Here is a 21301-nt window from a genome sequence, read left to right on the forward strand (position 1 = left end):
AGGTTCAGGATGCTTTTTTTGTTTTAAGCCAAAATGTTTTAAGGCTGTTTAATAAATTATTAAAGTAGAGCAAAACTGCTGTGAGTTACTGAAGAAAGTGGAAGGACTGACCTTTATCAGGACGCAAAAAAGCTGACCATTGTGTTACACAATAGGAACAAACCGTATAAGAATATACTTGTTCGTGGTGAGTTGAAGGATCTTTTTTTAAAACACTTCTTTAGGTGATTTTATGTTTCTGTAGGGGAGAATTCTCAGTCTTGGTTCTGCCCAGCTGACAGATGGGAACTGCTATAACAACAAACAGAGGATCAGGAGCCAGTGGAAAAAAAAAAAAACTAGAGACTGCTGAGAGAAACACACACACACACACACACACACACACACACACACACACACACACACCCCAGGTTCCCTTTTAAACCCCTTCTCAGTATTTCAAACACATACATGCAGTATATGCAGTGTCTCACCACATTGTGTGTCTGTGTCAGTGTCTCACATGCTGGGAAGGAGGACTCTTTGATCAGAGAGCATGAAGAAGTTCTGCCTCGAGCTTGGAAGACAGACAGCAGGAGGAGAAAGACAGCAGGAAGGGGAGACAGTGATCCAGAAAGACAGAGACGGGTTAAAGACTCGGATTAAACAGCCCCGGCATAAAGAGGGCATGAGTCAGCTGAGGCCATTAGCAGTGTGCTATACGTTTATCTGTGCATGCAGTGTAAAACAGGAACACCAAGGCGAGCGTTTCCTTTTTTTAACCCTTTGCAGTTATTCCTTCTTATCCTAATTAATCCTCCCGAGGGCTTCATTTACTAGGAAATAGGTTTGCGTGCCTCGGCTAATGTGATTTTCCTTTTTGTGTGTATGGGCTTATGTTGTCATCACAATGATGCATCTTGTCTCTTCTTCCCCCGATTTCTGTCCCCCTCCCCCTTCAGTGACGAAGAGGAGTTGAGGAAGTCATTCTCTGAGCTGGGAGAACGGCGCGGCGATGACTCGAGCTCGAGGGGCATGAAGCACACGGCGAGTGGCATAGTTCCTGCATCCGGCGCGCTGCTCTACAAGACAGGCTTCCTGGTGCGCAAGGCCCACGCCGACTGCGATGGCAAAAGGAGTGCGTATCAATCACCTCAGTTACACTCAACACACGCTGTGCAACAGTGCGGTTACACACTCACCACGGCTATCATGGGGATTGTGTTAAGAAGAACTCTATCACTGCAGCTCTGAGCTGGTTGAATAGCTGGTGGGCAGCGAGAGGCTTTAGATTGGAGAACACCAAAAAAAAAAAAAAAAAACCCAGACCAAACGCCAATGTTAAAAACCTACATCAGAATGAATAAGAACATTAAAGAAGTTTAATTTATACAGAACCTTTCTCGTAACCAAGTGTCTGGGAATGAGAAAGGTTTAAAGCTGGGAGTTGAGAGCAGAAAGTGAAGGACAGAGTCTAAGAGGTAACGAGTTCCACAGTTTGGGGGCCACGACACTGAAAGATGTGCCTTTAACCGTCTGAATGTTGGGACAGCGAGGAGTCTAGCTGCAGAAGATCTGCGAGTGCAAGCAGAGGTGTAGAGGTGAAGGAGCTGGGCTGAATAGGACAGAGTTAGTCCACATAGAACTTTCCAGCTCAGTAAGATGCGCAATGAGACAGGTATCCAGAGTACCTGAGAGAATGACAGAGATCGGGGGGGGTAGATTTGTTCAGACTGAAAAAGAAAGCTCTGTAACTGCTAAGGGTTGACTATATTGTAGAGTATGTGAGGTTTTGTCAGGAATGCCAAGCAAAAATAAAAGAAAATCGTCAAGATGGGAGTATATGAAGGTATGCACCATAGTTTCTTTATCTGTATTGTTAAGCAGGGGACATGAAATGAAACCAGACAGGACAGGTCCATGTTTATTTCAGCAAGGAAGAACTGCGTGAGGAGCAGCACTAGTTGAGCTGAGTCTTTCCTCCCCATTCCCATGTTCCACATCAGGTCGTGTTGAAATGTGCCTCAGGGGAATTAATGAACAGGTTGTTATTATCTTGTGAATTGCAGCCCCTCGGGGGAAGAGAGGTTGGAAGACGTTCTATGCTGTCCTGAAGGGTCTAATTCTTTACCTCCAAAAGGTGAGAGTGAAAAGCGTACTTGTCTTTTTTTTATGCTCATCACAACACACTTATGTTATATTTGAGAGAGTGAGCTTTTATCCTTGTGATACACTCACTTAGAGATGACTCAAAACCATTTTGTTGAGTTTATTGTTTTTATTACTCATATAATTTTGAGTTCTATATCTGTTGAGATATATGTAGACAAGACAACAGACATTGCTTTCTAACAATAGAATATGCACTTCAGCCAATTTATTAACAACATCAGTACACCTACTCATTTACTTATCCAATCAACAAATCATGTGGCAGCACTACAGTATATGTCGTCATACAGACAGAGACCAAGAGCTTTAGGTAATGCTCACATCAAACATCAGAATGTGGGAAATGTGATCTGAGAGACAGTCGCATGATTGTTGGAGCCAGGTGGGCTGGATGGGTATTTCATAAACTGATGATCGCCTTGGATTTTCTAAATGTGGAACAGTCTCTAGAGTTTACACAGTATGTTGTAAAAAGTGCCAGATCTTTGCAAAGAAATGCCTTGTTGATGAGAGTTCAGACAACAATGGTCAGACCCAGCCAAGGTGATGGTGTAGACCTCATGATTCTATGGACCCAACCTGCCTTGGAGTTCAGGTTGGTGGTAGTGGTGTGTAATGGTGTGGCAAACACCAGATGCCCTGAAACCAACTGAGCCTTGTCTGAATACCACAGCTTGAGTATTGCGCTATCTGAGTGTTGAGTATCTGAGTATTGTTGCTGAACATATGCTATTTGCAGTATGTTAAGGCAGCATATCGAGTTATCTCACGTTTGCATGGCATACAGTTGTCCCTCACTGTACTTCAGTGATCTCCCTGGTCACCTGGTATGTTACTGGATTCTCTTGGATGTGGCAGAATGGGAGAATCACAGATAAATCTGCCGATATTTCATGATGCGTTCATTTCAACATGGACCAAAATCTCAAAGTAACACTTCCAACACCTTATAGAATTCCTTCCATCAAGAATTGAGGTGATTCTGAGAGCACAAGGTGGTCCTGCCCAGTATTACTACAGTGTTCCTAATGAAGTGGCCAGTGAGTGTATTTCTGTGGAAGGTTTTTCCCCCCCACTATGACAGTCAGTGAATACAGTCTACTAAATGTGCTCCACTCTGCCCTCATGCTTCAAGATCTGCATTTGAATTTTAGTCTTTTACACATGAGTTTAGATTCCTAACAGTTGAACGTTTTGTAAGTGAATACAAGTCCAAACTGGAAATTGGTCTGTATTTAATTACAGGGTAGAATATGCAGAGTCGTCGTGACAGTTTCCACTCTTTGTCCTGGCATGGCCTCTGACAGACTGTGCTTCCAGCGTTATCACTCTCTCTGGCTGACCCTCTGTTCCTAAGTCAGTTGGAGAAGCCACCAGAACCCTGGGTAGCCAAATGGCTGTGTGCTCCAGCTGGCTTGGGGCCTGTTGTCTGAGCACCCGTGCCAACTTCCTGCTTAGCACTCCTTTAGCTCTGATCCTTTAAAAGGAAATGGAAGTTCCATCCAGAGATGTTGCTATGTCGACATTGCCAAGGGTGATTATTTACAAATAAATGCTAATATCCATTGGAAATGAATGGAAAATTGCTATTGTTTCAACTATTTAAACATTTCCATTCATTTTAATAATTTTTTGTTTTTGTTTTTTCTTTTTTTGTAAGTCCACTGATCTTTGAAACAATTGCCAATGGCCTTTTACAGTGGGATTACTGTCTTGGGCAGGACTTTCAATAAATGTCAGATGGTTAGTTTTTGAAATGAATCATCAAAGAAGTGAAAATGAAGCACTGAGATAATACCATCTCTAATAAACACATTTACGTTGTTCTTAAGTGCTTCGAAAACTATTCAGTTTGTGTTTTAGTTAAAGACGAGTTTAAGTATGGTGAAAAATGTTTGTTTTCTCATATTTTAATACATTTGAAATCTCAGTATCAGGTTGTTATAATTAGCATACTTTATCTGTTTATTCATTGCATTGCCAAACATTGTATTAATCAATATATATAGTTTGACTAATTCGATGAACACGTTTATATCTGTCGTATAACATATCAGAACCGATACATGGACTTCATTGTTTGGGTTCCTGGAATGACCGACTGACTGGTTGATTGGTTGACTGATTGGTTGGTTGGTTGGTTGGTTCACTGGTTAGTTGGATTGATGTTGCAGGGTGAGTATCGGCCGGATAAGCAGCTGTCTGATGAAGACCTGAAGAATGCTGTGTCCATCCACCACTCTTTGGCCATCAGGGCCACCGACTACCACAAACGCCCCAACGTGTTCTACCTGCGCACAGCCGACTGGAGGGTTTATTTGTTCCAAGCTCCGTGAGTAACACCCAGGGCTGCATTCTCTTTCCCCCTGCTCTTCTCACTCTCTGCATGTGTAACAGGTATTTACTCGTTTATTCTAGCTGTTGAAAAAGAGGATTTTTAAAGAATGGCCAAAATATTACGTACACCACAGCCTTGGATGCCGCATAGGAAAATATCAAATAAATAAAAGCACAAAAGAAATGACAAAATCAATCTTGCCTGAAGTATAACTGATATTAATGAAGAGGTGAGAAGATTGGCCTGCAGTGATGTATACTCTGTTCTGTACACTGTATAAATGGAAACACTTATTGTGCACAGTGTCTCAACAGAGGAAGCTGATACTACAAAAATGTTAAAAAGGTTATTCTTGGAATAAAATACATAACCTTATCAGCGTTTCTTTGGCATCTTTCAGGTTAAGAATATTCAGAGCACTTGGCCTTTATCTTATTTACATATACATTTACAGCGACTTACAAAAGTGCTTTGAGGCTTGTGAGGTGCATTCAGATATAAAACCTGCACCCACTTGCACTCTACCTGATGATCAAATTCCCCAACCACCATAATTTCGATGAAGAAAGAGCATTGTGCATATTTTAAGCCCCCTTGGCATGCCCTCAGCCACCTTTCCTACTGCGTGATCACACCCTGTGACTGCCATGCGTGGGTGTGGGTGGGGATGAGGATGTGTTTTATACTCAGCTTGGCTGCCCACGTCCCTGCTCCATCCCCCAGGGAGCTTGTTCTGCTCCACTTGCAGTTTGTCCCAGTTACAGCCCTTACTGACTAGAGATGTGTGGGAAGGCGAGTGTCTGTGCGTGTGTGTTTGGTTTTTGTTAGTTTAGCTACTACACTTTTCACACCCTTAGCATGCATTTTTGGGAGGTAACTACACCTGTAATTACACCTAATTTTTAAATGGGCAATTGAAATAAATGTAATCAAAATTTTGTATTACATTTTTTGATCAAATTTTTATTAAATTATAAATGCTCTCTCAGCAACTCCCATTATACGAAGCAAATATGTAACCTTTATTAATTATCTCATTTGTTATGCTCTTCCCATATTGTTTGATTTGTGTGTGTGTGTGTGTGTGTGTGTGTGTGTGCGTGCAGGAATGCAGAACAGATGCAGTCTTGGATCACTCGCATCAATACAGTTGCTGCCATGTTTTCTGCACCACCTCTCCCAGCTGCCATTGGCTCACAGAAGAAATTTAGCCGGCCGCTACTTCCAGGGTCTGCGTCCAAACTCTCTCAGGTCCAGCAATTCAATAAAAACATAGAACTGCTTTCTGGACATCACCTGAGTTCTGCAACCACACACTAAAACTCTTAAGTGTGTAATCACTAACTTGTGTGTATGATTGTGCGTGTGTGTGTGTGTGTGTTTGGGGGCGGGCTGTAGGAGGAACAAGTACAAGCTCACGAGGCTCGTTTTCATGCCACCTCCGCTGAGCTGGCTGAGCTCCGCTCGTACCCCCCGGACCGAAAGGTCAAAGGTCGAGAGCTAGAGGAGTACCGGCTAAGAGAGGAGTATCTAGAGTTTGAGGTGAGAAACAAAACAAGTACATGGGGCAGTTATGAATCATTTACATAAGCGGTTATAGAAAGCATAGGACTACTAATTCAGGATGTTCTCCATGCTTGACTATAGAAAGACGAAAAGTTTAATGCATGTCCTAGGTCTTATATGGCTATTTGGTCAACTGCTCAGTAGTTATTTTCCTCTCTGTCTCAGAAAACGCGATACGAGACGTACAGTATGTTGCTGAGAGCAAAGCAGCGCTGTGGAGACGATGACCTCTCTGTGTTTGAGGCCATGCTGCTGGAGGAGGGCTCTCTCCAGAGGGCCCGGTCCAGCCCCACCCTCCAGGAGAGCAGCCTGATATCCAGCGCCAGAGATGCTCCCAGCACCGCAAGGGACCCTTCTGCCACAGGCAATGGCGCCGGTTTGAGCTGCGTCCGCGGACAAGGTCAGAGACACAGCTACCGGCAGGCTGTCAGGAAGTGACCCACCCCCTCCCCCCCCACCCATACAGGAAGCTTTTAGTGCTGGAAAGGAAGCGAGGTCATTCTCGTTCCCATCTGCTCTCTGTGCCAGCAGGAAATGGCAAGGGTTCTGACTGAGTCTGACTCTGTGATTGGCCAGCTGGTGGACGACATCACAATGAAGGGGACTGAGCAGTTACTGGAAGGGGAGGGAGGCAGAGGAAGGTGTTTGACATACTCAGTGGTGTTCATGCAAGAAAAGAAGGATGCCAATGAAGAAGAGAGAGGGGACGCATCCACTCATTCATCATTTATATCTCCTCTGCTCTGTTCTGCCATCTGTTTTAAGAATCCACTCAATCTCAGAGGTTTCCATTTACCTCAGTACTGGGACCAAAACAGCTCTATACCTTTAAATTGACTGTTAGCCCTGCATCTTCAGATTATCACAGTCATGTAGGGGCCATATTCAGACAGTGTACTATGTAAAACAATTCAGTGTTGTGAGAACCGTTCTTTTGCAACTCGCATCTTTTGCACTTTTTTTTTGGTTACAAAACATATTGAAGTTGTACACGCTGTAAAGCTCTTAATGCCATAGCGACAGGCGCTCTAACATTCCACAGGAGCATCCGTAGATTACAACCTGTCATGTGATGATGGGGAGGTTTGTTTGTGTCCGCAACGTCACACGTGATCGCAGCAGCACAGAGCGGTTCTTGCTATGCACACACCTGGTCTGAATCCCAAATGGCACCCTATTTGGTAATGAGTGCACTTTTCGGGGTGAAAAAGCTCACACCACACACTGCAATATACTGTACATTACGTAGAGTGCCATTTTCCCTGGATTCTATCCAAGCCTCTGTTTAACCCAGAATTAATGAGAACAACAATTGGTTTCAGCAAACACTTGGTAGAAGTCCACAGTTATGGTGTCATGATGATTTTGTGGCAATCTGTTACGAATAAATCCAGATGAAAATGTAACTTTGAATGGCACCTGGATCGAGCATTTTATATTTATAAGGGTAAACTGACATTTCGAACACAATCATTTTGCCCCAAAATATGTCTTGCACACAATCTTAAATATTATTATTGTCAGAGGTACATTTGTGTCTTTAGAGTTTGAATATTATTACTGTCCTTGTCCTGTTGATTCTCTTGGCTGCACATTCTCGTCCTCTGTGGCCAGCATGGCTGAATAGTGATGGCTTCTTGTGACCTCCTCTCTTCTGCAGAACAGCAGCGATTCTAGTGGTGACATGAAATATAGCGTGTGTAGTGTGGCTGTGTTTCAGGCCTGTTATGTTCTCCACCTAGCTTAGGCTGTGTCTATGATCTTTATATCACTTAGGCATTTAATAAGGATTAACTTTGTCCATTATTGTATTATTGTTTGCGTGTGTGTGTGTATGTGTGTGTGTGTGTGTGTGTGTGTGTGTGTGTGTGTGTGTGTGTGTGCGCACGCACGCGCTTGCGTGTAAGGCCATGTGCATGATAGGGTGTGTGGGTGTGTGTGTGTGTGTGTGTGTGCGCACGCGTGCTTGCCTGCGTCTGAGTGCATGTGTGCATCTGTGTCTGTGTGTGTGTACATGCATGTGCACTTGACACAGTATATCAAATGTATATGGAATGTTTTTTATACGTTATGATAATGGATTACCAACATTGATCTGTTTCAAAAGGGCCTATTTATATGCTTAAATAATTTCCATCATAAGTTGTTTGGCACGCTTTATGAAATAATATTATTAATAATAGACAGGTAAAGCTGTAATGTATTATAATAGATGTACATTAGTTACTGAGGCGCTGTCTATTAGAATGTTAATGACTTACCAAACAATGGTGGGATTCTAGAATCACATTTAGAAATTCAAAGGTTCTCATCATTGTTCCTTATTTGTTTAATCTGTTTGGATAAGCGGTTTCAGCAAGTAAATGTGGCGTAAAAACATGTGTCTGGTTTTCCACCTTTTTTCCACAACATTTTTTCTTATGAAGTAAGTTTGGGGGTGTGGGTGGGAGGGTGTATACAATTAATATTCAAATGGAATTACCCTACACTCTTTGTACAGCATTCATTTCACAAATTACTTTTTTTAAATTCTGTTGTTCTACCATGGAGGAACAAGCAAAGGAGACATATAAAAAGATGTGATGTAATATTCCTTGTGCCAGACATGTAGAACTGATGCTAAGGGACTACAGGTAAAATTAGTTACAAGCCATTTTATTACCTCAGGCCTATTTAAGTACACCATTGGCTGTTGCATCACTACTCAGTTAGCCAGCAGAGTGTGCTGGAGAGCTCAATCATAAAAATAGAGCTATAAATGGCTATAAGTGTGTGTGAGTGTGTGTGTGTGTGTGTGTGTGTGTCCTTTATCCTTTATTGGTTTATGTTTATCTTTTTTTTATTTATTTATTTTTAGCCATGGCAGATTCTGACAGAACACTGCAAGGTTTTGGTGACAACAGTGGTCCTACCCTCTGACTTATAAAATGATATGTTCATCTTTAACTATATCCAGCACCTGAATGTTTATAGGTGGCATGAAATATTGTGCTTTAGTTTGCATTTTGTTCATTGATGCTTTCATGTAAATATAAGTAATCTTTCTTCTCTATTCACTGCCAGGACTGTGAATGACTTTCAGGGTGGTGGTGGTTGGGATTAAAGCTCTTCATTCTGTTATAGAAGGAAATGCCAACTAAATGCTTGAAAAAAGATGATGAAGGTAACACATTTGTGCACATCTTTGGACTGTCCTGCAGTTTCTTTTCCTTATTTTCAGGCGTGTAATTATGTTAATCTAACAAGGACTGTAAGGAAATGGTATCTGCATGGCATCTCTTTATGGGTATAGGAAAACAATAAACAAACAAATCTTTTCAAAGGGACCTTAAGTGTTTAAAGTAACATGTGAAGAAAGTGTTTTACCAATAGTAATATCAGGGGAAAGTGGGAACTATTGTTTTTTTAAAAGTATTTAAGATTTTATTACATTGGAATTGTTCTTTTTTTTTTTTTTTTTTTTTTTCTTCCTTCCTTTAGTGATGTCATCATCCATGTACATATCCAAACAGTCTAATAAGGTTTGTTTTATTTGGGCCTATATATTATTTTAATTAGCTCATTATAGTCACTGTTTCTTCTAAGTGGAAGAAAATGTTTCCCCTTTTGCTTTTTACTGGGGATATTTAAGCATGTGGCCAATGGACATCTTAAACTCTTTGATCTCCTGATCATGCCATTTTATGTTCTACCATTTGTTTCTTAATATTGATGTAACTAAGAGAGCGGGGGTAGGATGCATTTGCGAGGATAAACTGAGTTTTCTTAATAAAATACAATTGGAAGCAAGAAAACATAACAGGGGACTAATCAGCAAAACCAAACATGTAATAACAACAACTAGAAACAACCAAAAGAAACCTGACTAAACTCATCAAAACACCAAACACAGAGGAAAACGCCAAAACATTCCACACCATGGTAGGAATAGGAGAAGCAATAATGACATGGGAACCAGGGGTATAAATACATGGGGAAATTAACCAGAAACACAAAACACCTGGGAACAATAAAGGCGGGGAATCAATTAACAAGAAACAAGATAGACACAAAGACTACATGGTGGAATAGACCTAGGAAAACAACCAGAGAATAAGGTGGAATCGTGACAATAGCCCAGCAGGAGGTTCTGGGCTCAACCGCGCTCGTCCTACAGTTCTGTGATGATAAAGAGACGAAATAATGTTTTGACAGTTTACAGGAATGAGCGGTTGTGATGGATTTGTTAGTCTTATCTGAATTATGTAACAGTGAAATAAGGTTCAACAGTTGTAGCAAGTCACCTCTCAGGATCAGCACACACAGTAATTCTTGAAGTGGATCTTTGGTTAATTGTAGGAACTGGGTTGATGTACATAAATAAGAAAAAAAAATTGTAAGTAAATATGGTATGGATCCCAAAAACCATGTAAAACCACATAAAACCAAGGTAAGTCCAGTGAAAGCAGAAAGTGCCCATCGCCAGTCTCCAGACCTGATATTGTTTCTTATCAAGGGTGGTGGCACAGGTAACCTAAGGTGTCTATTTAACAGGCCACCTTCTCTGACATGGAATAACAGTCCAATGTCATTATATCAAACATGGTCCTTCTAAACTCACTTTAAGCAATCTATGGAATTTATGACCATTAACGCCTCGAGATTAACTAAGATACAGCTCTTTACTAAACCACTCACATGCTCAGACAGCATAAAAACAGTGCATTTAAGCATTTAACACAATGTCAGGGTTATGATTTATATATATATATATATATATATATATATATATATATATATATATATATATTATACACACATACACATATATATATATATATATATTATACACACATACACATATATATATATATATATATATATATATATATATATATATATATATATACATATATATACATATATATGTATGTATATGTATATATATATATATATATTTATATATATATATATATAAATAAATCATAACCCTGACATTGTGTTAAATACACACATATATACATATACATACATATATACATATATATATATATATATATATATATGTGTATATGTATGTGTATATATATATATATATATATATATATATATATATATGTATATATATATATATATATATATATATATATATATATATATGTATATATATATGTGTGTGTGTATATGTATATATATGTACATATACATGAAATTTGGTGAAATTTTAATCAGCTAGACCGATAACTGTAGGTAGGCCTATGTCGGGTCGATTTAGTTCAACTCAGAATTCTAGGTTAAGTTTAATGTTTGAATATCTCATTGGTTGGTTTCGTTCTTTGGTTTCGGATGTTTGCGTTTACGAGGGCGTTTGTTCGCTGTGCTCTGCGTTCTGTTCTGTTGTCTGTTTTGTTTATCCTCGGTGCGTGTTCTTCGTTCCCTTTGTCCTGCACGTCCTGCCCATGGCTTTCTTGCGGAGCAACGTGACAGTGTGGCTCAAGAAACCAGCGACATCGTCATGGGTGCCCGGGGCTCTCTGATGCGAGTGGGGAGTGATGGCTAGCCCGTGTGGGCCAACCCCACAGAAGAGCTACTGTAGCGCAAACAGCCGAAAAGGTTCATGCTGGATGTGACAGAAAGGTGTCGGAACGCACAGAGTATCGCAGCTTAACGCACCTGGGGCTGCACCAGAGCTGTCAGATTCTCTAAGACGGCCCTCGTCCATCACCAAACGTGGCATCTAAAATGGGCAAAGGAGCATCAGAAAGGGATCGATGAGCAATGAAAGCAGTGAATATTACATATCTTGTATTTAGCCCAAATCTGTTAACTCTTTGTCTGTGGGAATGTTAGAGGTTTCTGTTCGAAAAAAAAAACAGCTCAGCGTAGATACTATGATAAATTTGAATCCTCTAGGTACAGTAAAGTTATGTTGCAGCTCATATTGGAAACAACCAAGTCTGATAACTAACTGATGAAGCACAATAAGGCCTTAGGCAGTAAAACACATTATAAGGAATCACCCTGCTTGAAAATAACTAAAGTGACCCTTTAAGAGGCTGGGCTGTCGGCTAGGCCCTCTTCGGCCACCAGAGGGAGGCATAGAGAGATAATCGGACAATCATCGACAGTTGTCATCAAGCCTATTGAAGAGTACCTCGCAGGCTCCCTGCTGCTATTTTTTGTTCTGTGTTCTGGTAAAAAGCAAAACTGGTGATCCTGATAGAGACTTCAAGAGCTGTCTACTGGGACTTCTTTCTTGTGTGATCTTGATGAACTGTTCTGTTTTTTTCTTTGACAGACGATCAGATCCTCAAGAGGAATCAAGACTGAAAGGCAGAACCCATCCTTCTGTGGACTACACCGAACAATCAAAGGAGAGATACAAAAAATGTGATATACCTTTTGGCCATTTTATTAACTCAGGCTCATTTAAATACAGTGCTAGAGAATTCCGTCATAATAAAAAAAAAAAGTGTGTGTGTGGGTGTACGTACTGAAAGGGAACTGCTTACGTGGTCATAATAAAGTCACACATCCATCCTGCTGTTCTGTGCCACAAGATTATGATCGTTTTTTGATACACAGGCGACTGGTGACCTTTCATAGGTGACCTTGGTCTGATATGTTAGAGATCGGAAAACTGCTTATGGAGCATCTTGATGTAATGTAATGTTGTGACCACAGCAGACCTACTCTCTGAGTTCTAAAATAATATGATTCTAGTCTCGAACTGCAGCTATATCCATTACGTACATGTTTATAAATTACGTGGAATATTGCAGTCTGCTTACACTGGCAGCTTGTGTATTGTTTTCTCCAGTTTGGAATGTAAGTATTTGTAGTGGGATGCGGCCCATTTTCCGTGGCTCATTTTGAAACTGAAAGCACAGCACAGTGAAAGTGTTCATTATTGCCGCTGAAAGGACCAATCCTGGAGACGCGCTCGCCCGGAGTGACAGGGATCGCTTTCGGTAGGTGTAATCTGTATTTTTTGCGGTATATGCAAAGAAAAGATCAGAAAGTAAACGAATTCATACTAGTCGGTCTTAGGCTGTATATTAGGGCATATTTTATAACATATTTTTGGGCTGTGCAAGATAATCTATAAGAGAAATCATACGTCGCAAGGTCAACAAATCAGTTTGAGTTGCGTTTGGGAGTGCACTCAAATCAACCTAAATTTGTAATAATTTGAAACATTCCCTGTCGATCATTCTTTATTCAGCAACAACGAAAATAATACTGTTTATTAATGTAGCAGTTTAACAACAAAAAATTGGACATATTAAGAGCATCCTAAATCCGTAATCGTAAATGATATTATAACATAGTTAATATATATTATTAACTAATAATATATATTAACGACATAGACATTGCTGGAAACACAGCATAGTTGCCTATCGGTGCAAAGTACCAAACTAATTAAGCCCAGTATGAAAGTTCAGTTTAGTCAATAAAAGAAATCAGCCAGCACTGGTTTATATTCAGAGATTTATAAGCAAGAAGCAATATCCAGTAGACCGGGGGGTATGATATCAGAACTGAATCTGAATTGAATTTTTGTTTTAACTATATAGGCATATGCAGAACTGCTAGAGCATGCCAATGCCATGCCATTGATTCCCAGGGAGCGCAGGCATTAATGAATGTAGGTTGCTCTGGCTATATGCATCTGCCTTATGTTGTTTACAATCCAGGAGGACAGATGCCATGGACCAAATGTGCCACCTTCTTATGTGTGTGCTGATTAGCACAGGATATGCCAGTGCTGGTAAGGTTGGGCAAAGACTATTGACTGTTTTTCAAAGTTGTGGGATTTTTTATTTATTTATTTTTTACATTTAATGCATTTGGCAGGCACTCTTATCCAGATCGACTTACAATTTTCAATCATGAGATAGGCAGTTATAGTCTTAAGAGTCTTGCCCAAGGACTCTTATTGGTAAAGTGTGGAGCACTTACCCAGACATGGGAGGCACCATTGTTACCCTCTACACTATACCTGCTACGTTGTGCTTGTTTGTTTTTGTTTTGTTTGTTGTTTTAATTTGTTTGAACTCTTTCTATTGTAAGGTAATTAGTTGTACTAGATTTCTCACAAGTTCAAATGAAACTCCATCAAAGTATGGTGTGAGTGTAGGTGTTGGTATCTGTATGTCTGTGTTCCATAACTGTTAAAATGTATTCACTAATTATTTGTTGTATTTTTTCAGAATATAAAGTGCTTTGTCCTGACCAACATGGCACTGTGGGGAAACCATTAACACTAACTTGCACTGTTCTATGCTATAAAAACAATTGCAAGTTTCAGATGTATAAATGGAAAAAAAACAATGAAACCTTAAGTAATGTGACATCCAACTTCACTTCAGCCTGCACTGAAGAAAACGAAAATTACTCTAAAAATATCACCTGTAACTACACAATCCAGAAGACATCCAAAAAACACAATGGGAGTATTACATTCTGGGTACAATTAACAGATGATTATATGTCATCTAATCTTGCTTTGAATCTATCAGGTACATTTGTCTTGTGAGTCCATGCATTCTCTACTTTTAAGTATGTTGTTGTTGTACGTGATTGTACATTGTTAAATGTATATTCATTTGACCCTTTTTACAGAGGATCTTACTCCACATCCCACTACAGAAGATGTGCCAGGTAAGAGAAAGGCTTTGTACATCTTATGTACACTACTGGTTGTACATTAGTGGTTATAGGTCAACTATACACACAATGTGGACTTTGACCTGTGCATGTACTTCATAAGTTAAAATGTCAGCTGTATGCCTCATGTGTGTTTATTTTGAGAGCTGTGAGCCAGGCTTTGGACTGATAACATGTATATATTTACAGATAGATCAAGACAAGATGGTATGGTTCCAGAGAATGTTTCTAGGACTCGACTTCTGCTCAGTCTTGTCTTTATTGCTGCTGTGTGCCTTGGCATTTATTTATTACAGAAACATAAGACAGTTGGAAAAGTACTGAAATTTGTGAACTGTTGGACAGACAATAAAATTTAGCATGTTGAGCTTGGATTAGTCAAGGACCAGTCGTATCCATTGTAGCTAAAGTAGGAGGTGATGAGGAAATGAGGTGCACATGTATGGCCTGATTCTATGAAAAAAAATTTTAAAAGTATGTCCAGGTTTCTCACTAGTTTTCATTTTGTAAAGAGATCATTTTCATTACATATCTTGCACATATGTAACATAAATATATATTTCTGATTCATATGAAATAGTATTTCACAGCTGATCACTGTGCTTATAGATCAAGGATGAATAAAGTTAATAAATTAATTAATCATTAAATGAATAAAGGATTAAGCATATATGTCTTTATTGCTGACTCTCTGACCATGGGACGTTATCAATATCTTATTAGATATTTTTGTGTCCTTCTCTACCTGTTCACTGTGGAAATTCACTGAGAACACTAAAACCCCTTGAGGTTATTGATTAAGCTGAGGAAAGAATATTTTTCTGTGCTCTTTTTGTTTCTGTTGGATTTCATTTGACATTTTGTCTTCTATTTTATACTGTGTTCTTAACATATATATTTTTTAACCAACCTTAATAAAATATTCCATGTGTTTTTTATACAAAAGCTACAATGTACGTATAACATTTGATGAGGGTTTTCAGATTTTCATGTACATTAAACATTGAAACTGCTCCAATGTACACAAACTGTGTGGTGTTAAATAAAAAGCTACTTAATTCACAACTACAATTTGGGTTGTTTCTCACTATGTAAAGATTCACAGGGAACAGGCAAGGACATTTCATGCACTCGGCATTTCAGGGCTCACTGTCACCTCAAGCACTTATAAAAGGAAGGCAGGCAGCCGTGATCATCAGCAAGACCTGAAAAGGAAACTAGACTTCCTGTTATTACGAGATAAAGGAGGTGGGCTGTGAAATGACTTTTATGTGGCATCACCTACATGCGGATACAGCAGGGTACAGCATTTCAGCAGTTTTTGTTTGGTTCTGTTCCTGCAACAAGATGTTTAGAACTATTTTCTGTCTCTTCCTGGCTTTTTGCTGCAGTCCAACACATCTGACCAATACAGGTGGGCCACATGCAAAGTGTCTCCAACAATAATTTATACAGACACTTCACAGCTGACTAAGAATAACAGTATTTAGTTCCAGTCTGTGCAACAACAAGCGATTGGTTGTTTACTCCAGTGTAACTGTTATGTAGGTCGGTCTTTGTCTCCCTTTGCATCGCAGTGTCCTCTGGAATCTTTCAGATGCCATCAGCCATCACCCTCTTGCAGGTGAATTCCACAGCCGAGTTCCGCTGCGCTGCCACAGATGACGAGCCTTTTGGGCTGTACCTCAAACGCCGTTACGCTCTGAAGAGAGAGCTGCTCTACATGTCCCTTCCCAACTGCAAGAAGACCCTGCATGCCACCGTTGAGCATCGTCTGTCAATCACGGGCACCTGCTGCAACTTCATCCTGCGGTTGTCTCAGCTCCAGCCGCAGGACACTGATGGCTACATCTGTGAGTGGCTCTTCTACAACGGCGTGTTTCCACCCACTCACAAACAAGCCAACGAGACAGTCATCATTATTAGAGGTATAGTTTCACCAGACTTACCAAAAAACAGTAAATAAATAAAAACTCAGAGCTATTAATTCTGATATATAAAACCAATATATGTTATATATATATATATATATATATATATATATATATATATATATATATATATATATATATATATATATATATATGCCGATATTTTATAGATTTGATACATTTTTATAAATGTATTTATAATGTGGTTTATGGAATGTACAATGCTGTATAATGCCTGCCATAAACCTGTATAATTACTCATAGGTAGTTATATCTCCATGCATAACACTTTATGAAGTGAAACTATAACTTTATAGTCAGGTTTTATAAAGCATTATAACATTTGTTCATAAGAACATTGTTGTTGTACTATAACAGGTTCTGAATTTTATGTATTAGTTATAAGGCCTTATAATTTAGTTTCTCAAACCACCCTTGACCAATTATTTATAATAGTATATAACACATTTATATAATAGAGCATTATACTAGGCCACTACATGCTTTAAGTGTGTTTATGGCTTTCAAATTTTAAGGATATTCCATATCAATACATAACACTATACAGAGTTATAAGTGCTCATTACAGGCTTTAAATGAGGTGAAACAATCACATCTAAGTTGATTCAGAAATAGGACATACAGCTTAATGTTAATGTATATTTATCGTAAACATTATACAAGCATTTCTGCATGTAATATGGACAAAAATCTTTGAAATGCTAAATTAAATTGCACGTTTAGTCAATGTTATGAATGCAGTTATACGATATGCAGTTATACCTTAGCTATTTTCAGTTTACCCATTTAATTTTCACACAAAAAGTACACAAAGCTGTCTATTATCAGTAAATGTTTGACTCAAATATATGTTTGTTTGGGGTTTTTTTTGTTTATTTGGTTTTTTTTAACATTTTCCATAGCTAAGAAAGATGATCAAATGTTTTATATACACCATATAGCCTACTCCTAGCTAGCTAGTTCAACAACATAACTTGTGTTGTATTAGAAAGCGGCAGCGCATGATGTTTACACTATGCCTTGAGAATTAGTTTAAAGTACATAAATTACATTACATAATAAGCCCAAGCTTATTATGTAAGAACCCCCAGGGAATTATTGTTATTATTTAAACATCTACTTTTTCCATATATAAACTTGTTTCACTAATTTTGAAGCACTTTGCTTGCACAGCTGATGAAGGACCTCTGTCTAAAACATCCTTTTTCTCTGGAAACTCTCTCTCTCTCTCTCTCTCTCTCTCTCTCTCTCTCTCTCTCTCTCTCTCTCTGTGCATGTCATAAATAGAGAGAACAGAACATTTCAGCAAATAAGCACTTCCTGTTTCTCTGTAACTCTTGTGTACTTCACTGTGAGTGTGTTATAATGCATTATACACAAGTTATAACTTGTGATATACAACTGAGATACATAAAGTTGTTCAGAACCTGTTATATGCACTACAGCAGTAATATGTAATATGTTCTTATTAGACAATTGCAATTGTTTATAAAACCTCACTTTATGAAGTTTTGTTGCTTATACTTTTGCTTTACAAGGCATTGTGCATATAGCAATAACATTTATTGAGTAATAATACAAGCTTATGGCAGGCATTATAAAGCATTATAAAAGTGTGAGTGTGTGTGTGTGTGTGTGTGTGTGTGTGTGTGTGTGTGTGTGTGTGTGTGTGTGTGTGTGTGTTATAACATATGTTATAAAACAGCCATGTACTATAGTAAAAATTGCAGGGAAGTACATATAAAACCTCTCTCTATCTCTCTCTCACTCACATATACACACACACACACACACACACACACACACACACACACATACACACTTTTTTTTTTATATGCTTTAAAATATTTTTAGAATTGCCAGACAGATTATAATAAAAGATTATTTTGAGAGCTACTCTGACCTCTAGACCTTTAGTTTCAGGAAAGACATGATGTGTTCTAACAGGGACAGGAAGTGAGACTGGCTTTTTGCTGACTATTATATGAGTAAACACGACAGCCAAAAGTTTGTTTAAATGCACAATATTTGATATCTGTAGATGTGCATGTGAAACAAGTAAATTTGCTCTCTTTCTCAGATGGAAACCCGGAGGAACACTGCAATAAAGATCATTCAGCAGATCGCTGGTTCATCATGATCAGTATTGCAATGGGTGTTGCAACACTCATTATTTGCGCTTGTGCTATAGCCTGGAAAATCCGAAAGGTAACATAGCATAATGATTCAGGTCTAACTTTTTTCACAGTAAAGACCAACAAGCATTCCAACAAGACCAACAAGCATTAATTGTCATGTTAGCTCATAGGCCAGTACCTATGTATGTTAAATATAGTGTAAATAAAAGTCATGATGGCTTTTTGTTGTTAAAAATTATAAACAGTGGGAAATTAAACTGAGAAGAGAGGAGTTTTTCCCTCCTTAGTAGATAGCATCCAGGCTTTCAAAAGTGCTCTTCTGGACACTTGGATTTTTATATCTCCACCCTCAGGAAAGTACCTTGAATCTGAAAAATCACAATTAAAATGCTTTAAGCAGGCTTTCCAGTTTGGTCCTAAACAATTTAATTATGTTTTAATCATGATGGCAAAACTAAGAACTGCAAAAAGTTAATTCAAGCACAAATGATATTAGTCCCTGCTCTACCTACTTTTCAGTTAGCAAAAGAAAGCAGTCATCAGTAATGTAGCTTGATGACATGATATAAGCACTAATGTAGGTATGTCAGAGCAGTTCTATATTTATCTGGAATACTTTTTATTTAGAGGCACAGAACCATTTCTGTAAACCATGGCAGCAGAATTTTGGCAATCACAAACTACAGGGTTTGTTTTGGCCTGAGCATATAAAGACAAAATAGACACTGTTGTTCTGCTGATATGGAGAGTAGGGAGTTTCAGTTTATACTTGTATATCGCTGAAATGAAAGTAAAAAGCCACTTGAATGTCTTCACTCTTTGGATCATTCCATTTTTGCCACTGCAAGCAGCATTGCCCTCCTCTACTCAGATCACTATCAAGTCTGAGAGAAACATTATGTTATGATGCTCACGAGATTGTTAAGATTTAGATTATGAAATAACTGAGTCATTTCATGCTTAGGATTTATTGACTCCAGTGTTGTGTTGGTTTGTGTAATCTGTATTTTTTACTCTCATGTGTTTCAGATGAATTCTCTGCATTATTCAACTTCTGAGGTCCAACATGTGCATCACAGATCCTAATGCTCTCGTCACAGAGGAAAACACTACAATTCCCATGGCACTCTCTCTTAGCAACATACTCTACGTCTTCATAGTACACTCATTTGAGAATATATCTGGGCTACCTTAAATCTTGCCACAGGAGACAGATTAAAGAAAAGGCTTCATCTTAGTTTACTTCTTTCGTTGCTGTTCTTCTTTTATCCTGTAGTGTTTTCTTTCCCTTTCTACTGATTCTATGTTATTTATTTCCAAAAATGTATTTATTTACATGTATATGGTCTTGTGAATACTGCAATGGTGACACAGGACACTGTCACCAGTATCCAATAATACTTTTCCAGAGGCCATCTGGTAATGGAGTACTAGGTTGAGAAAGCATACAAAGCATATCTATTGTGGTTATTTTCCAATGTGACATATTTGAATGTTCTCATGTCCTGCTCAAGCACAGTTCTTTCATATATTTCTGCTTTCTTCTTCTTCTTATACTTATTTTCTATTCCCCTTTTAATTCTTGTTGTTACGTGATGCAGTTTCTTCTTTGACTAAATCTAAACTTTCGTTTTTTGCAGTATAGTTAAAATGTGTGTAAGTTTGTCTTTCAATCGCTACAGCTGGCTAAGCACTAGGAGAGTGAAATCAAAAATGTTATTTGTGTTCTAAATGCTCATAAATTGGAATTAGAGATCATAGTGTGTCCTAGTTTATTTCTTGGTATTTTCTCTTTTGGAATAAAAGTACTTTTGAGGTTAACTACCTGTGAGGGAAAATGCTTAATGCTTGCATAAAGGAGGAAATAAGGAATATGTGACCTTTGCCCTCATCTCGACCAGTTTGCAAGAAAGGCGAATAGAGAAGTGATGGAGTATGACAGTTATCACTTAACTGTTGCTGGGCAGGGGTGCAGGGAGTAACAACTCCTTTTTTAGCAGAAAAGAAGATGAAAATAAAAGCATGTATCTCAATGTATCTTAACCATGTATTTGAAACAGCAGCTTTAAATTTGTTAATATTACTTGCATTGGAAAAGCAACATCTGATCAGCTGTTTAACATCGGTATTGTACTGTACGTAAGTGGCATTTTTTCAATGTGATATAAGACATAAACATTTATTATTAACACATATATCACATAACACATCTTAGGCCTTTATCACTGTGCCATGTCTCTGCAATAGTCTATATCGTTGTGCCATTGTAATAAATGAAGGTATGTTAATAAACAATGACTAAAAAGGTCACTACTGTATTTTGCTTGTGTGTTTGTTTTATAGGGGAAAAAAAATCTCTTAATGACATATTTTGCGGACCACCGAAAAGAAAATTCAGTGAACTGATAACACTTTGATAAAGTATCTCGTGTTCGTCCTTCTAAATGTGATAAGAAGACGAGGCCATTCTTGAAATAAAGCATGGACCTTCAGCCAAGGTAAAA

At 38.5% G+C, this 21301-nt stretch overlaps 2 protein-coding genes across 12 annotated transcripts in view; both read left to right on the plus strand.

Annotated features, from left to right (window-relative positions):
* LOC113581982 (PH and SEC7 domain-containing protein 1) overlaps positions 1-9381 on the plus strand; it is a 59665-nt gene extending 50284 nt beyond the window's left edge. For 6 of the 7 annotated variants that reach the window (XM_081697275.1, XM_081697277.1, XM_081697276.1 and 3 more), the window contains 6 exons: positions 942-1117; positions 2049-2119; positions 4326-4483; positions 5596-5740; positions 5888-6031; positions 6221-9381. In XM_081697275.1, coding sequence (XP_081553401.1) covers positions 942-1117; positions 2049-2119; positions 4326-4483; positions 5596-5740; positions 5888-6031; positions 6221-6493 — 967 coding nt within the window. In that variant the 3' untranslated portion in view covers positions 6494-9381. The remainder of the gene's footprint in view (positions 1-941; positions 1118-2048; positions 2120-4325; positions 4484-5595; positions 5741-5887; positions 6032-6220) is intronic. The other variant, XM_035533364.2, reaches the window with a different exon arrangement.
* A 2424-nt stretch (positions 9382-11805) lies between these two features.
* Positions 11806-20940, plus strand: LOC113581981 (uncharacterized). 5 transcript variants are annotated; one of them, XM_081698116.1, is made up of 10 exons: positions 11806-11821; positions 12333-12424; positions 12855-13005; positions 13735-13808; positions 14251-14559; positions 14663-14701; positions 14897-16121; positions 16285-16635; positions 18740-18867; positions 19827-20940. In XM_081698116.1, exons 7-10 carry the CDS (start codon positions 15968-15970, stop codon positions 19881-19883), a joined length of 690 nt encoding a protein of 229 aa, XP_081554242.1. In that variant the 5' UTR covers positions 11806-11821; positions 12333-12424; positions 12855-13005; positions 13735-13808; positions 14251-14559; positions 14663-14701; positions 14897-15967; the 3' UTR covers positions 19884-20940. The 5 variants fall into 5 exon arrangements, with proteins under 5 accessions (XP_081554242.1, XP_026873294.2, XP_081554243.1 ...); XM_027017493.3 differs by lacking the exon at positions 11806-11821 and adding an exon at positions 12164-12228; XM_081698117.1 differs by lacking the exon at positions 11806-11821 and having other exon boundaries at positions 12175-13005; positions 16256-16635.
* The last annotated feature ends 361 nt before the right edge of the window (positions 20941-21301 follow it).

This window comes from Electrophorus electricus, chromosome 15 (genome assembly GCF_041902795.1).
Source record: "Electrophorus electricus isolate QZ-2024a chromosome 15, ASM4190279v1, whole genome shotgun sequence".
NCBI lineage: Eukaryota > Metazoa > Chordata > Actinopteri > Gymnotiformes > Gymnotidae > Electrophorus > Electrophorus electricus.

Bases quoted from the DNA above. Each gene is read 5' to 3' on its own strand.
- LOC113581981 (XM_081698116.1), top strand. From the start codon at position 15,968: ATGACTTTTATGTGGCATCACCTACATGCGGATACAGCAGGGTACAGC. The intron at 16,636-18,739 runs GTATAGTTTCAC...TCTCTTTCTCAG, and splicing joins GACAGTCATCATTATTAGAG to ATGGAAACCCGGAGGAACAC. The intron at 18,868-19,826 runs GTAACATAGCAT...CATGTGTTTCAG, and splicing joins TAGCCTGGAAAATCCGAAAG to ATGAATTCTCTGCATTATTC.